Source organism: Panicum virgatum, chromosome 2N, assembly GCF_016808335.1.
Source record: "Panicum virgatum strain AP13 chromosome 2N, P.virgatum_v5, whole genome shotgun sequence".
NCBI classification, from domain to species: domain Eukaryota; kingdom Viridiplantae; phylum Streptophyta; class Magnoliopsida; order Poales; family Poaceae; genus Panicum; species Panicum virgatum.
Genome location: NC_053146.1, coordinates 2,997,365 through 3,014,803, shown reverse-complemented (window position 1 = coordinate 3,014,803; position 17,439 = coordinate 2,997,365). Strand labels below are relative to the sequence as shown.

The following is a 17,439-nucleotide window of genomic DNA, read 5'->3' as shown; positions in this document are numbered from 1 at the left end:
AAGATGGGTGTTGTGCATTCGTTATCTACTGAGCTGACATAATCATTGGAGCTGTCGTCAAGGGTGGAGACGACATAAGAGAGGATGGGCAAGAATAGTGTATTGGCTCCAAGGAATATGAAACGGGTGAAGGGATGGTAGCGGTAACGCTGGCCGTAGCCGCCTATCCCAACTAAGACACCTATGATGCCAGGGCTCGTCAGCAGCAATGCATTCCCCTTCCATATCTGCCATCTCATGGTATTGCTGAAGGTGTTAATGGCATCACTAGAGCACTGGAGCTGTTCGCGCGATGTAGCATTCACGATGCAATGCCATCCATCCATAGGCCAGCTGATCACCAAAATTTCAATAATGTTAGAAGGAACTAATCATGCTCACTAATAAAGGACATATTAGATCAAGAAAAGCTAGTGTAAAATGACCATCCACAATCATAATGAATAATAGCATGCTGAAACCAATCTTCTCAAAGTATTTCAATTAGGGTTATGCGTGGAAATAACATAACTATACTCTTGATTTCGGTGGACAAATGCTTTGTAACTTTTTCTACAAAGGCCATATATTGACAGACATAGTGAAACGGAAGAAATAGCTAAAAAAAGCACAAAATGATATTTAGAAAGAAGCCATTGTAGAAAATTAATGCAAGCATAGCAGTATCAACTGGTTATTAATTCCACCGAGGCAGATAAGAATGAGTTAACAATCAAAGGGGTTACCTTGTCTTAATCTCGGCAGATCAGTACTGATCAATGGCTGTGCATGTCTACGCTAAAATGCATGCTTGTATATATATATATATATATATATATATATATATATATATATATATATATATATATATATATATATATATATATATATATATATATATATATATATATATATATATATATATATATATATATATATATATATATATATATATATATATAGCTCAAGTCTTGTGCAGATCAGGGCATATGAGTAGGAGTAATCCTCAACCTGCAGCACATTATTATATTGCAATTCCCTGCCCCATCCAAAATTAAGATGTACGTTGTGGTGCAACTAAGAGTTGTAAGTCTCTTTGTACCTTTTCCTACCTAGTGCATGTATGTAGCTTTCAAAAATTAATGAATGCTTTGTCCCATGCTGTGTACTTAAGTACATAGTTCTGCCAGCACTAATCATCCCAGTGCAGGTTTGATGGCTTCAATTTATCCCTTAGCTTTCCTCCAGAGAGCTTCCCAAAGAAACGAAATACTCCTTACCTCCTTACAAGATGTTCAGCTTATGTGATGATGATTGTTGTAATAACTAATAAGTATGGGCTATAGGCAGACTTCTTCTTTTGGAATATCTAAAGAAACTTATAGTAACTACTAATAAGAATCGAGGACATGAACATATATAGCTTTTTTGAGTACTTTTTCTTTCAAGCAATTATGGAAATAATGAACAACTGAATGAAAGAACTGAAAACCACTGCCAATCTGCCACACCCAGTCCCAAATACACACACAACACACCTGGTGTTGGCTTGAACTACCCACACCAGAAATTTTTATTTCCTCGCTGAAATCACCAGCGTCGGATTTGCACGGGGTCCACTCCTCGTGGCGGCGCTCCTCCAGGGACGGCGAGTAGAGGAGGAGCTACGGGACGTCGTCTCGGAGCTCGTGGTAGTCATGGCTTCGACAGCTGGGGAGCGGAGACGGCGATTTGAGCAGCCGGGAACCGACGACATCGCTCGGTTCCGGCGGCCAAGGCGGCGGGCGGCCCTGCGGGACGGCCGGACGGGCGACGCGAGCGGCATGGCGCGTGGGGGCTCAGCGCACGCGCAGCTTCGTAGGGGCGCGGGACCGAGGGGCGAGGGCGGCCTGGCGGCGCCTTGCCCTGGGCACGCACGCCATGGCGGCGTGGCGGCGCAGGCGCACGGCGACGGGAAGAGAAGCTGGCGAGCAGCAGCGGCTGCGCCAGACTGGGCCCAGATAGGGCCTCTCACGGGCTCGGGCCGTTAGCGGTGGTGGGGGCTGGGCTGGGACTGGAAAGGCTTTGGCCCAAAAGAAATTTAGGATTCGAGCTAACTCGAATTCTATTTTGAATGAATTTATATCTATCGAATTTTTAAATGTTTTTCACTCAAATCAACTCGCAATGCAAGCGATATGGATGCATCAAGGGAAAAAATATAACTTAATTCATATTAATTTGTTTTTAGAATTAATATAAATGTTGAAAAATTTCAGAAATTATGAAAAAATTGTTATATTAAATAGTGTTATGCTCACAAACCAAAATTAAATAGTTTAGGGTGTGATATAAGTGAGGAAGGTGATCATATAAAAGAAAGAAGACAAATTGTCTCTTCTTCTATCATTTAGTATACTTTTCAGGACATTATCACTTAGGATGAATGAAGCGAGGAGTCTCCTTTCTTATTCTAAACCAGACCCCAAATGTGAAGAGTAACGTAATTAGGCCCTTGGGCCCCAAAAAAAAGAAGAAAAGAAGAACAAATAAAACAGCTTGACACGTTGCTTACAATACAAAAAAGATAAAGAAAACATGGGATGATGATCGACCCCTTTTCCATTATAGTAGGAAAATGGAAACCAAAGTACATTCATTATGATATCCAAAAGATTAGTTAAGCCGGGTGATATTGGAAGCTAGCAGTGTTTTGTTTCTTCTTTTGTTAGGCTTTATGCTTAGATTGAGCCTGCTTTATTATATCTTAATTTGACATGCAACCAATTAACACATAATCCATCACATCTCATCTGATGGCTTAAGGGCAATCTCAACCCAAGACAATATAGACACTGCACATAGTCTCCAATGCCTAATTTCTTCAAAATAAATTATCATCCAATTTTCCCTCTTCTCTCTCTCTCTCTCTCTCTCTCTCTTTCTTTTCATGACCTTATCCCCTTCTTTTTTTCTTAGTTCTCACGTGACATAGTTTCTTGCATGAAAAATTATTTCCTTGTCTCCCTTGCTTAATACTCTTGCCACCTTAACGAATTGCTTATTACATGACAAGCTATTTAATGCTATCGGAACTATCCTAGTAATCAGATGCTTGGGACTGCCCTGATAATAACAAAAGTAAGATATGTTTTATTTTCTTATGTTTTGTGACTGTTGACCCTTTGTTCCGATCCCACTTTCATGCATTATTATCTACAGGCACTTTATGGTCGGCTTGTGCCTAATTGAAATCTTTGACTGATGATTAGTGTCTAATCCTGACATTGTCTAGTGGCTTTGAATATGTTCCTTGCTTAACTGACACTAAACAATGCATGTACGGTTAGTTACGTCTAATCCATATATCACCATTAGGTGATGGAGCAATTAAGACAAAAGCTCTCAGAACAGCAGGGGAGGCCCTACATGATAAGATGTTCTTATATATATAGGGATGTCTTCGTTCAAAAAATATATATAGGGATGTTTAAAAAGCAAAAATTAGCTAGCTCGGATCAAAGATTAAGGTACGATTAGCAGCACTGGTTCGTTGTGACCATCGTTAGTAAACAAATAAATAGCTGACAGTTCACTGTACTCCAACAAGTTACAATACAGTTGTTGACTCGGACATTGTAATTGCTAGGTAGACTCATATTATTGTACCTTGAACAATATGTATAATAATGTTCGGCTACATAACGAAGGCTAAACTCACAAAGTCCATGCCCACCAGTAGAAAAGTGGCCAACCCGATCGTACAGGCTCCATTGAGAAGAAGTGATGCAATTAATTAAGATACCACACACGATCAAGATTCATCAAGAACCTTGCGTGAGTAGTAGCTGTCGGTGTTGGGTCTTTCCAGCAAACTGCCATGGAAAGGAAGTTGTAACAGGCGCTGCTGATTCCGCAAAAAAAAAAAGTAACAGGCGCTGCTGACGCCATGTAAACTCTCTCTCTCCCTGCTGCTTATTAATAAACTAGCAAGGTGGCCCGCGCTAATAGCGCGGGTAGCTAGTATTTTTTAACAATTTTTTTTAGTTTGCCAAAGAGATGTATTCAGCAATTTATTTATCTTTGATTTGCTCTCCTAGAGTAGTACTTGCAGCTTTCCATGTATAGGTGTTCATATCAACTATCAATTTTAAAGTTGATTTGTTTCATATCATGTTGATATATTTGATAGTTTAACTTGCAATATTTTAGGATTAAATTGAATTTTAGGTCACCATAAATATAGCTGCATAATGTACCACGTAATACCAAGTTTGATGAGTAATAGTAATATAGGCTCACCTTGAATACACATTTGTCTTTTTCTAATTTTTATGTATCTTTCATATACATTTATATATGCGTGTTATTGTTATTTTTGAAGCCTACAACTTGTAACTTATGCCTTCTTTGGATCCATGGTTATTTTTTATCATCTCTCAAATAGATCAAATACCCTATAGATAGCCAAACAGGTGTGTTATTTTTTGTCTATTTGGAAATAACCCACTCCAAAAAAACTATGCCCCCAAGAGGTGATATCTAGATTATTTTGAGTGGGGTCCACTCCAGCAAGAGACAAATATTGAGACTCCAATGATTGTGAAAGTGTATTAAAATGCCAAATAATCCTTGAATCCAAATAGCTCAAGGCTTATTTTGATGAAGGGCTATTTCTATGGCTAAAGAATAGCCTAAAAAATAATCCTGGGATACTTCTCCAAAGAGGGCCTTAGATGGTGGACTTCCATTTGTGCCTTGCAATAATTTGAATTTTACTAAGCGAAAGTATCTCCAGCCTAGTTGGTATATATTTTAGAGCATCTAGAAAGCATCCAACAAACCTTAGATTTCACTCCTTGTTATAGTGAATTAAAGGTAGACGTAGATTAAATGTTGTACCAGCACTTGTAATAGCATAGAAAATATAGGTATTTAATTGGGTAATCACACTTTTGCAAATCCCCCTCCCAGGTTGGTTTGCACTTGATATGTCTCCTACTTTTTATGTAAGTCATTTGCTTCGAAACATCAATTCAAACTGATTTTTTTTATTTTTTTACATTTTATTTATTTTTATACTTTTTTATTTCCTTCCTAATTCATTTAGTCTAGTATAATTATCTTTTTATTTTAACTTGAAGTTAAAATATATATTATCATATTCTACTAACTCTTTGATTAACTGTTTATCGTGAAATACTCTTCAGCTATCCCAATTTAGCGCTCCTGTCCAGAGCGGCGAAAAAGCGCATTCTAGTATAATTATCTTTTTATTTTAGCTTGAAGTTAAAATATATGTTATCATATTCTACTAACTCTTTGATTAACTCTTTATCGTGAAATATCCTTCAACTATCCCAATTTGTTGTAGGATATTGTATTTTTTTAGAATAATTGGAAATGAATGGAAATGACCAGTTATACCTGCCCCCTAAAGGCCTAAAGACATCCGTCGAATCCCTGGACCATTGAAGCCGGCGGCCTCCGCATGTTGCCTGCTCCATCGGTTGCTCCGGCGAGCGGCATCTCTCGTGATGGCCGCCTATTCTGCTGCATCATCCTCCTCTTTGGTCCGCGCGGCGCGGAGGTCCGAATGCGGCCCTACTGCCGGCGGCGCGCGGGGGTCCTGTTGCCGCCGCACCGGGTCGCCACGCCGGCCGCCGCTTCGGTTTGTGGTGCACTGAGTGTTCGGGTGTATCCCTCTTGCCGGCAGCGCGCTTGGACGGTCTCTCGTGCCGCTCGCCCATGTCGATGCAGGGCGCGGAGACTCCGGGCGCGGCCTTGCTTTTTGCTGCTGCCATCCGCATCTTATCTGTCCGCCTTGCCCCTGGTCCGGCGAGCGGCGGCCCTCTGTGATGGCCGCCTGTTCTGCTGTCCACGCGGCCCTCGTACAGGTTGTAGTTTGAAATCAGATAGTTGCCTGTCTATTTATCAACATGGTTGGAAACATGTACGTATTCTGTCCGAGTCAATCTCTTTTCAATAGATTTTTTTTTCCAAAAACATATACGTATCTTCTACGCAATATCAAATATTTTATTTTATGGCTAGACTTCTTTTTTCTGTCCGACTCAATCTCTTTTCAATAGATTTTGTAACGACGTTACTCTTCGGGGGTTTTTTTTTTGTCATGGCCAGACTCCTTTTCCTATCTGAGATCTCTTTCCAATATTATCACGTGGAATACATTGATAAAATCCGACAATGCAAATCCTTTTCTTTTGTAGACCGTTAGATCTTCATAAAATCCGACGGTGCAAATTTTTTTCCTTTTTTAGATTAATGTGAGAATTTCTAGACCCTCTCGGCGAGCGTGGTAGCTTCTTTTAACTTTTTTTAACACTCCCTTATTAATATAACTAGTAAGGTGGCCCGCGCTAATAGCACGGGTAGCTAGTTTTTTATATTTTTTCTTGAGGAATGATATTGAATTTTCAATTTTTCTATGTCACGTTGGCATATTCTCATATACCTTTTAATGTCTAAATTTGGAGTTTGATTTTAATATTTAATCGTCTTGAATATCGGTGCATTTTTTAGCATGTAAGTCCGATGGTTAATTATAAGATGTGGTCACCTTGAATACATAAATTTTCTTTTACAAAGTTTTTATATGTACTTATTAAATATATTTATATAAATGTGGTAGTGATGTTGCAGAATGCTACAACTTTTAACTTGCTTGTTGGACTTTAATTTATGCCTTATAATATAAATAAATTGCTGACAGTTCACTGTACTCCAACAAGTTACAATACAGTTGTTGACTCGGACATTGTAATTGCTAGGTAGACTCATATTATTGTACCTTGAACAATATGTATAATAATGTTCGGCTACATAACGAAGGCTAAACTCACAAAGTCCATGCCCACCAGTAGAAAAGTGGCCAACCCGATCGTACAGGCTCCATTGAGAAGAAGTGATGCAATTAATTAAGATACCACACACGATCAAGATTCATCATGAACCTTGCGTGAGTAGTAGCTGTCGGTGTTGGGTCTTTCCAGCAAACTGCCTTGGAAAGGAAGTTGTAACAGGCGCTGCTGATTTCGCAAAAAAAAAAAAAGTAACAGGCGCTGCTGACGCCATGTAAACTCTCTCTCTCTCTCTCTCCCCCTGCTGCTTATTAATAAATGCTGGACAGTGGACAAGTTGTCTAGGTCTTAAAAAAAAAGATTCAAGAACCCAAAAGACAGACAAGAGAAGATAGCCAAACCATCTGCATACCCTATACATGGAAACCATTCTATCGAGCAGAACCAGCTTCACTAGTAGCAGGGCCACCGGCATTATCATCACCAGGCCGACTCAGTATCCCAGCATGGGTGAGCATCGCCCAGAGGAGCGTTATCAGCTCGCCGCCCCCGTGCGATGGCCTTCAAGTGACCTCTAATGTTGCCTGACGGAGCGATGTACAGAATCATCTCTGACCAGAATTCAGCCAGTACCACCCATGCCGTTTCCTCGCCTTCAGCCACCAGTTGCTTTCCAAGCCTCGCACCATTCTTGAGCACATCATACTCGGAATCCACACTTTGTAACAACTGGGCCACCTGCTCATACTCGGGCATTGGTGGTGTCAACGATCCCGGCACAACACGCCCCGCGAGGGCACGCTTGGCGTCCTTCTTGACAGTCTCATACAGCCTCTTGCTCCATTCATCATCATCTGGAAGAAGATCTGGAGACCAGGCCATTAGGTATGCGCAGTACTGTGACAGTTGAGTAGCTGTGGTCTTGCAATTCAGATCAAACATAGAAGAACCATGTCCTCCTTGACCATGATGGTACTGGTGCCTCATCTCAAGGATGGATGTGGTGATGTGCCATGTAAGTATGGTCTCAGATGTGCCATTGCTACTGAAGGCCCAGCTGGGGAACATTTCGCCTGCTCGGCCTTGGCGTGGAGATCTTATTACGCCATTGCTTAGTTGGTGCCCGTCATGGTTGTTGCGTCTCAAAGTGTCGATGATGCGGACCTTCACCACTTCTTGCAATTTCACACTCCTATCTAGGTCAGGGAGACCGAGGAGACGTCTGAGAAGAACTAGCAGGGTTCTTCTTGGATGGAGCACCAATATTGAGCTCTGTCCAATTTTTTCATCCCAATGCTTCATTAGCCCCCATTTGCACTGCAGCAGAATGCCAAACCATTCTTGCACGCGCTGATAATGCTGCAAATAGGCATGCCTTATATAGTAGCATATGAGGGATACTTTGGTCTAGTTAGAGCAAATGTAGGAGGCTATGTACTTCACCTCCGCAAGCATCACCAGTGCTAGAAGCAAAAATAAAGGAATGTCATCGAAGACGAAGAATCCAAAATTTTTATCCTGCCTGTTGCTTATCAAGTGCTTATCATTACACCAGAAATGACAGCGTAGCTGATGGTTATATTTGCTCTTCCAATTTGATATTAGCCCCATCATGATGAATATTGTAGCCAAGATGCAGTAAGTTATGCTCAGGAGTGAGATACTGACACTCACGATGGGCAGCCAATGCTTCGAATAGGAGACCGGAAGCGATGAGAAATAGTAATCTTGGATGAACGAAAGTTCATCTGCAATCACCCCAAATACCCTTGCATGATGGTTGCCTTCTCTACTCTGCAGCAGAAAGTGCTTCCAAAAAAAGTTGGGGGTCCACGCAGACGTAGGTAGCGTCGTTAAACTTTTACTACGCAGGGCGTCGGATAATCGGACCAGGTAGCGTCGGATGATCCGGTCACTCTGTGACCTTATGTATCCGTTGAGGTTCTGACAATTGACGTGGAGGCCGTCGGATAGACCGACCCGTTACTCCGACGGGGCGTCGGTTCATCCGGTCCTGAAGAGTTTTCTTCTTCTGCGCCTGCAATGCTAACGTCATTAGTCCGATGCCTTTGTTCGACGGTGCATCGGATCATCCGGCCCTTAAGAGAGTGCCTTGATCGCCTAAACATGCTCTCTGGTACACGATCCGACCATTAGTCCGACGCTCTTCCCTTCCACATGTCGGATCATCTGGTCACACTTGGGTTTCTTCAACTGAGACGCTGCAGATTGCACCAAAGCCCATGCGTCGGTTTATCCGGTGCCGGCCGGATACTCCGGTGACCCTGCACCGGTTCATCCGGTGCACTTGTTTGAGTTTGAATTCCATCGCAACGGCCACTGATCATTGCTCCTGTCCACGTCGGATCATCCGCCTGTTTTGATGTGTTTATCCGACCTTTGTGGCTCGGATAATCCTAACCCACTGAGTTTTGCAGAACTCGTCCAATTCAGCGTTTCTTTGAGTTCTTTCTTCGTGTTTTGCTTTGCTAAGGCTTTTTACTTCATTCTAGGGACCTGATGAGATACACTTGACAAACACATTAGTCCCATTGATTGCGTTGTCATACGATCACCAAAATCACTCGAAATGGCCTAAATGGGGCCATGTTCGTTACAATCTCCACCTTTTTGGTGATTGATGACAACACAATCAAAGGAAGCATAAATTTGCAAAAATTGATAATTTTAACCACTTACACTTGTTTGGATGCTTACCACCATCCAATGTCGGCTTGGCCTCCCCATAAATCCATGATTTTCCCCCCTTTTCTTCCTTTTCTTCTCCCTTTTTTTCCCCTTTGGAAGACACTCCTCCCCCTTTGGGAGATACTTGCTTTGATCCACATTTCTCCCCCTTTGGAGTCAAATCACCTAAAAAGGCCTTGCAAAATAATATAGCTCAAAGGAAAGAGTTAGTAGCCTAGGGAGTTAGTTCCATGAATCATGATCTAACTGTATGATATCAATGAAGATACCAATTGAACGATTACTAAGGTGGATCACAAAATCACGAAACTAGCATGATATGAGCTAAGCTTTCCATAAGTGTGTGCATGAAAAGATAATGTATAAATCAAGTGCACAACTGGACATTTGGGCAAGAAAGTTTAGACCATATCATACATGGAGGTAGCTCTAAAAGATTAAGAAAAGATAAAGATTCCAATTGAAAGAGTTTTAGAACCTTGCATACCTCCGGGAGACACTTAGTTACCTTGGTTGTACCACTTGAAAGAATATGAGTGAAAGGCACTTGGGTACTCCAAGGTGGGCAAATGTATGAACACATAGCCTATGAACTTAGATATGAAAATTTAAGTTCAATAGAGCATGGCTCAATATGCATGAAAGCACACTATTTTATCTAATCACTCTTATAGAGTTGTTAATTCACATTGAGCGTGAACAACATTATCTTAGAGTTTTAACTCCGGAAAAAAAAACTACAAAAGATAAACTTGCAAACACGTTAGTCTCCAAAATCACAAACCACAGGATGAACTCCCCCTAAATGTGTGCATTTAGTATTTGAATTACCAAGCAAATATATGCACATTGTTTATGACAACAATGGAAAGTTTACCCTATAGATTGTGTTCATGGTATACAAATAAAACACATACCTTATGAAGTCCAAATACCATAAAAAGTGATCTTGTGTAGTTTTCTACACACTTATCAAACCATATAGGTTGTTTATGGGTTAGATCAAGACACAAGCAACCCACCATATATAACACTTGGAAATCCAAGGCATGCAAACATCCTAGCAAAAATAATGGAGCTATATGATGCATGAATTGAAATTTAGCTCCCATTACCTTATGGGAGATTTGAGCACCAAATGTCCAAGTTGTGAGCTTTGCCTCTTTGGCTTGAACCTTCTCATCATCTTGAAAGCTAAGTTCCAAATCCACCGAGGCCGATCCTTGGGCTTCAAGTATCTTTTGGAACCCACACCATTTGAGGTCCCTTCATGTTGGTGATGACTTTCTTGGGCACCCAAATGGAGTGGTTCCAACTCCAATCTTTCTTCCCAACCTTGTGAGCAACCACTTTGCCATTGTCATTCTTCTTGATTATATAGGTGGTGCTTTTGCTCTTGTTCTTCCGGTTGAGCTTGGTGTAGATGAGAGAACTCTTGATTGTGATCTTCTTCTTGTTCTTCTCATCTGGAAGCTTCTTCTTTTGTTGAGAGCACTTGTTGGACTTGTGGCCTTCTTAATGGCACTTGAAGCATGTCACGGTGGACCCCTTCTCAAGCTTCTTCACCATGTCTTCATGGTTATCTTGAGAAGGTTGGACAATGCTCTTGCTCTTCAATCTTGCCAAGTCCTTCATGAGTCTTTCCACTTTTTGCTTGAGCTCATCATTCTCCTTGGCAATGAGATCATCACATGATTCTACAACAACATTCTCATAGTATTTCTCATGCAAGGGTTAGAGCAAGATTCATCAATTAAATCAATGAAAGAGGGTGAAGCATCTACCTTAGAAATTAGAATTGCATAAGGGGTAGATTGCTCCATTTCCAAAGAGTCATTTGTTTCTTTAGTGACTCTCTCAATTTTTAATTTGAGCTATTCATACTCCTTACTAAGTATATGGAATTTGCATAACAAATTATCATAATTTGTAGCAAGAGTAGCATTAAGATCATTAAGAGCATCATATTTTTTTAGATTGTTTCTTAATTGCTCTTTGGTGCTCATGTACTAAGTCAAGAAGTTCTTTATAGGAAGGAGAGTCGGAGCCATCATCACTTACATCGCTTTCCATACCTTTAACCATAAGGCATATGTTGGATAATGAGGCCGTGCCCATGTTGAAGCGGGTGGTGAAAGTCTTGTTTAACTCATCACTTGAGCTTGTGCTTGATTCTTCACCACCACTTGTCCACTCGCCAAGAACGACGAAGGCTTCCTCCTTGGGCTTCTTCTCCTTCTTCTTCTTGAATCTGCTCTCAACCTTCATATGTTGGTGGTGAGGCCCATCTTTGAGGAAAACCATGTACCCCATCGAGTTGATCTTCTTCAAACTTTTGTTCAAGATCTTCACTTGCTTGTAGAGCTTGGGGGACATGACATCTTCATCACTTGAGGAGCATTAGCTTTCTTCCTCTTCACTTGAGCTTCTCTTGATTGCCATCTTCTTCAATAATCTTTTTTGTTTGCTTGTGAGAGCGCTATTAGTTGGTGAAGAAGGTGTAGCTCTTGGTTTGATGTCGTTGCGAAGCTTATGGGCGATCACCTTGTTGAGAACTTCATTTGGTGTCATTGTTGAGAGCTCTTTTTCATAGAGAATGGTTGTCACCAAATCATATTCCGGCCTTCGGAGAGAGTGAAAGATCTTGCGAATGCGCTCTATATCATCAATTTTCTTCGCACCTAAGGAGTTAATCTCATTCAGAAGAACATTCAACCGTGAGTACATAGATTCGACATTCTCGTCATCAAGTTGCTTGAAGCTATTAAGTTTATCAATGAGAACATGATATTTTTCTTCTCCTACATCTTTTGTGCCCTAATGGTTCTCACTAATAGCTTTCTAAATATCCTTAACATTTTCACAAGCAAACACACAGTTGAATACGTTGTCACCAAGAGAGCTCAAAATAGCACATTTTGCAATAGCATCAAATTGTTTCTCTTGTTGACCTTTGTTTTTCATGCCCTCACTAGTTACTCTCCAAACATTTAGACCCTTAGCTTGGAGATGGGATTGCATTAAGATCTTCCATCGTTGGAAGCCCGTGCCATCGAACTGTGGAGGAGGTCCTAAGAAATTCATCCCTTCCCGAGCAAGCTAACTCACTAGGCAGTGAAGCCTAATACCGATCCTATGAGCCGGTAACACAAATTGCCAATGGAATTGGCTTCCTTTGTGAGAGGTGTGAGTCCCGGCTCTGATACAACTTGAAAGAAATCGGGTGCTCGTAGCCTAAGAGTGGGAGGGGGTGAATTAGGCAAACTAAAAATCTTAATCTCAAGCTCCAACTATTTGCACATAAAATAAACTAAGATATACTATCTAGATGTGCAACTAGTGTTCTTCTAGTGTGAAAACTCTCATTCCAAAAGAGTTATGCAACCTATAGTCAATCCTATCAAGATTCTACTCTAGAAAGTAAAGGCACACAAAGATGGCAATAAATAAATGCAGAAGCTTAAAGGAGGGATGAGAGAACGCAAACTCTTGTGACACGATGATTTATCCCGTGGTTCGGTTAGCCACAAAGACACACCTACATCCACGTTGTTGAAGCACTCACAAAGAGTATTGCTTCTCGGCAATCAAGTCTTTTCCAAGAACACCAAATCCACGGTCATCTTGATCCCAGGTTCCACTAAGAAGCTTCTCCACCAAGGAAGGGGGTCTCCACGTCCCCCGCACAAAGCTTGTCGTCTCCGCTCCACACCAAGCCGGAGGGTCGATGACATTGCCGACGAGTCACCAAGACTCCAAGGATGGCCGGCTCACCGAGTACATGAGATGGTTCACTCCTAGAACCAGAGCACAAGGCACACAACCTAACTCACTCACTCACTCAAGAGCTAAACTAGTGCTAAACCTAAAGATGTGATCAATAAGCACTTTGGTTGGCTTGGAGGTGTTGAGGATGTGTGTGGGACTTATCTGAACTCCAGCAAGCTTCAAATGACCGGGGGAACCCATATATATAGCCCTCAAAGTTAACTAGCCATTTTAGAGCCATTAAACTTTTTCTACGCAGGGCGTCGGATAATCCGACCAAGTAGCGTCGGATGATCCGGTCACTCTGTGACCTTATGTATCCGTTGAGGTTCTGATAGTTGACGTGGAGGCCGTCGGATAGACCGACCCGTTACTCCGACGGGGCGTCGGTTCATCCGGTCCTGAAGAGTTTTCTTCTTCTGCGCCTGCAATGCTGACGTCATTAGTCCGACGCCTTTGTCCGATGGTGCGTCGGATCATCCGGTCCTTAAGAGAGCACCTTGATCCCCCAAACATGCTCTCTGATACACGATCCGACCATTAGTCTGACGCTTTTCCCTTCCACACATCGGATCATCCGGTCACACTTGGTTTTCTTCAACTGAGACACTGCAGATTGCACCAAAGCCCGTGCGTCGGTTTATCCGGTGCTGGCCAGATACTCCGGTGACCCTGCACCGGTTCATCCGGTGCACTTGTTTGAGTTTGAATTTCATCTCAACGGCCACTGATCATTGTTCCTGTCCACGTCGGATCATCCACCTATTTTGATGTGTTTATCCGACCTGTGTGGCTCGGATAATCCTAACCCACTGAGTTTTGCAGAACTCGTCCAATTCAGTGTTTCTTTGAGTTCTTTCTTCGTGTTTTGTTTTGCTAGGGCTTTTTACTTCATTCTGGGGACCTGATGAGATACACTTGACAAATACATTAGTCCCATTGATTGCGTTGTCATACGATCACCAAAATCACTCGAAATGGCCTAAATGGGGCCATGTTCGTTACAACGGGTCTAGTAAAATACTTGAGGAACTCCATTTCGTTGCCCTCTTTTGCAATGGTTTTGGCAAAGAGAAACGAGCATTCCATGTTACTACAGCAGGAACCACAGAAATAATCAAAACGATGCTTATTAGAGCCTAGATTATTGTGTTCATATATAGTACTAGATGTAGTGATCAAACATGAGCTCCACACATCGCTACCGAAAAAACAGTCATGTAATCTCATTTTCAGTCTACAAAACAGAAGGATGCTGCATTGCTCTCCATGAGCATGAACCTCCAGAACTCCAATATCATTTTGACAGCATCAACAGCCCTCATCCCCTGCCAGACAGTCAACTGAAGGTTCAGTTCAAGCAGGGCAGCAAGTAAAATATCAGGGAGATAAAGCAAAAACAAAGATCAGCAGTATTACTTTACTTAGTCTCTCCCTCATCATTTAGCGTGAAGCCACTCCACAGTAGTGAGGTCTCATCCTTTGTATCGGCTGAAGTAGCGATAGTCACATTGAAACCTCGGATGTGCTCAAAGATCTCGAAATGGTCTTCCAATTCCGGAGAGAACTCGCAGAACTCTGTTTCCATGAAGAATTTTATAGTGTTTTCCTGAATTTCAGCCCGAGCATCTAACATGGACATCACTGTTAGCATCCTCACTAAGAAGTTGTACATTGCATGTCCTCGGAGAACAGTCGGTTGTGCAAAGGCAGTGCTACTGTCCTTGTCAGCCCCGATAAATGGATTGGTTCGAGAAGACTTTCTTGCTTTAGCAAAAGGATCACTTTTTGCCTCTTTGAATCTCTGACCACTCAAAACTTCCATAGCCATTTTTCCAATTGGGATCTTGAGAACGGAGCCTGCTTTTGGTGCTAGTTTGATCTCAAACAACCCTGGAACTTGCATGATATTGGCATGATTCTGTTTGAGCAACAGATCCTGACGTAGCACATCTTCGTAATGGAAATGGAGTGGAAGCATCATGGCTGTTCCATTTTTCTTTGGGATATTTGACCGACAGTTTGCCTTGGGTGCATGCAATTCCAAGTTTCCCACTGCTTCCTCCACACTGGATGGGGCTGCGTAATGACGAAGGCCCTGTGTGTAAACTCTGTAATTAGTTCAGAGAAAGTAGTTCCACCTTATATGAGCAGAAAAAACTAATGAAAAAAAATTGAATTATATGTATGGTGCTAGAACCAAAAGGAAATAGGAAAATGCATATTTGTCCAATCTGAGCTGTTTGGAGCAAGAATACATCTCAATCTCAATATGTGTTTCCAATCTGATATGATTGGATTATGAAAAGGGTTGGCTAGATCATTGGGGCGCTCCTCCCCAGGGGTTCATACAGTTAATAACAGCGTGCAGTGAAAAACATTGTTTTGCCATTGTTCAATTAGTGATATTTGCAAATTGCAATGCAAGAAGACTCTATTCTAAATTGGTGTATTTGTGAGGCCATTTGGTGTTCCTCATTCAACCAGCCACGCATAAAACTGGGTTTGTGCTAACTGAGAGATGTAGGCTGTCTGATTTGATCCATCTGAGGCTTTCAGAAACCTGTAATCATGTGTACTATAAACTTGTTTCAAAGAGATGCACGAAAGGATCAAGCATTAATTCTCCAGCACCCTGAGTCACCTATACATATGGCAATACTGCATTTTCCATAAATAAGGATGCACGGGCAAGTATTTACAAAATAAATGTAGTTATGGTAGATAATGAGATGGATAAATAAAACCGTGCGCTTAATTTGTCAACCCTAACTGGCAGCAGATTTTTAAAATCTCAGCTTCACCCTTCGACTTTTGGGAAGTGTTCAACTAGGACCAGATAACCATGCCTCTCTGCTAGTTGCAACAGCGAGGGTGCAATGCAGCCTGGTGTTCAAGCTCAGAACCAGATAGAATCAAACTACTCAGGATAACTACATTTATAGGGTGTTTGGTTTGAGGAACCATTCTATCCTAGATGAGGTGATGTATCATGGATTCATTCCTCAAATTTGGTGGAATGACTCCATTCCTCATACTAGTATTAATTATTGACTTGTGAGGAATGAGGTGATGATGCATCAACCTATTCCATTCCACAAACCAAAACAAATAAGTGGGGAACAAGTAGATGATGGACTAACACATTCTACAAACCAAACACCATATTAATTTCCCCTTCACACACATTCAGCTAGCAGAGTACAGTAAAATCATGCCGACAAAACAAAAAAAAAAGGAGCCTAAGAAAACAGTACTAGTAATTACTTGGTATAAGTGGGCAACCTGTTCATGTCCAGTTGTTAACAATGTTCATTTCACCATCTCAGCTTCTGATTTGTTGCAACAAAACAATCGAATTCCATTTGTTCCATCAGCCTAGCCTAGGTGGGCACATCCATGAACAAACAATGGCAATCGCCGATTCTCGGGACTAAACTAATGCCACTGCATCACTACAAACCCAATTAATTTTAAATCGTCACATTACATCACTACAGAGTACAAACCAAATTACTCCAAAATTCGGTAGGTTTCGGGTCTCAGAAAGAAGGGAGCAAAATATTTCGGGAAAAGGAGTGAGGCGGATCGGGAGTACCGATGCCGCGGAGGCCCCCCGCCGCAGTAGCGCCGGCGTGAGGGGTTCTGGGGCGGTGAAGGGAGGAGATGGGAACCCAGTGGAGAAGAGCGACGGCGGGGGAGGCTGGCAGGGCTTGCTTGATTCGCGTTAGCACAGGAAGCCGAGCGGTAGGGGTTTGGAGGAGGGGAATGGACAGACCTGAGCGGCGGCGCCGATGCTCCGGCTTGCAGAACCAACAAGGGCGCCTGTGGCGACGGGGACAGGGAAGCGGTGGCCGCCCACCGCACGCCTCAGGAGGTTTCGCGCCGCCATGCCTCCGCCGCCGCCGCTGCTGCGCTTCTCCCCCGTGGGCGGCCTCTATGTTGTGAGCCAACTTTTGGGCTATACTGGGCCGCCATCTGTGTTACAAGGCCCATCTACATTAGTGTTACAGGTTACATTTATTTTTTTTTCTCGCGATGGCAGCCATCTGTGCGCGTTCTGCGGCCCAACTGTATTTGTTTTTTTCTTCGTTTTATTAAAAATCTATAGGAAGACGTACTGAAAACAAAGCTCAAAATTCACTCAAAGGGCATGTTTGCGACGGCTCCGCCGGGAGGAGCT

The 17,439-nt window shown here is 42.2% G+C and overlaps 1 protein-coding gene across 4 annotated transcripts; it reads right to left on the bottom strand.

The window, feature by feature from the left end:
* Positions 1-14,269: 14,269 nt before the first annotated feature.
* Positions 14,270-17,211, bottom strand: LOC120663050 (60S ribosomal protein L5, mitochondrial-like). 4 transcript variants are annotated; one of them, XM_039942082.1, is made up of 3 exons: positions 17,035-17,211; positions 14,681-15,354; positions 14,270-14,599 (listed from the first exon to the last, which is right to left on the bottom strand). In XM_039942082.1, exons 1-3 carry the CDS (start codon positions 17,146-17,148, stop codon positions 14,596-14,598), a joined length of 792 nt encoding a protein of 263 aa, XP_039798016.1. In that variant the 5' UTR covers positions 17,149-17,211; the 3' UTR covers positions 14,270-14,595. The 4 variants fall into 4 exon arrangements, with proteins under 4 accessions (XP_039798016.1, XP_039798013.1, XP_039798015.1 ...); XM_039942079.1 differs by having other exon boundaries at positions 14,270-14,584; XM_039942081.1 differs by having other exon boundaries at positions 14,676-15,354; positions 17,035-17,210.
* Between the last annotated feature and the right edge of the window lie 228 nt (positions 17,212-17,439).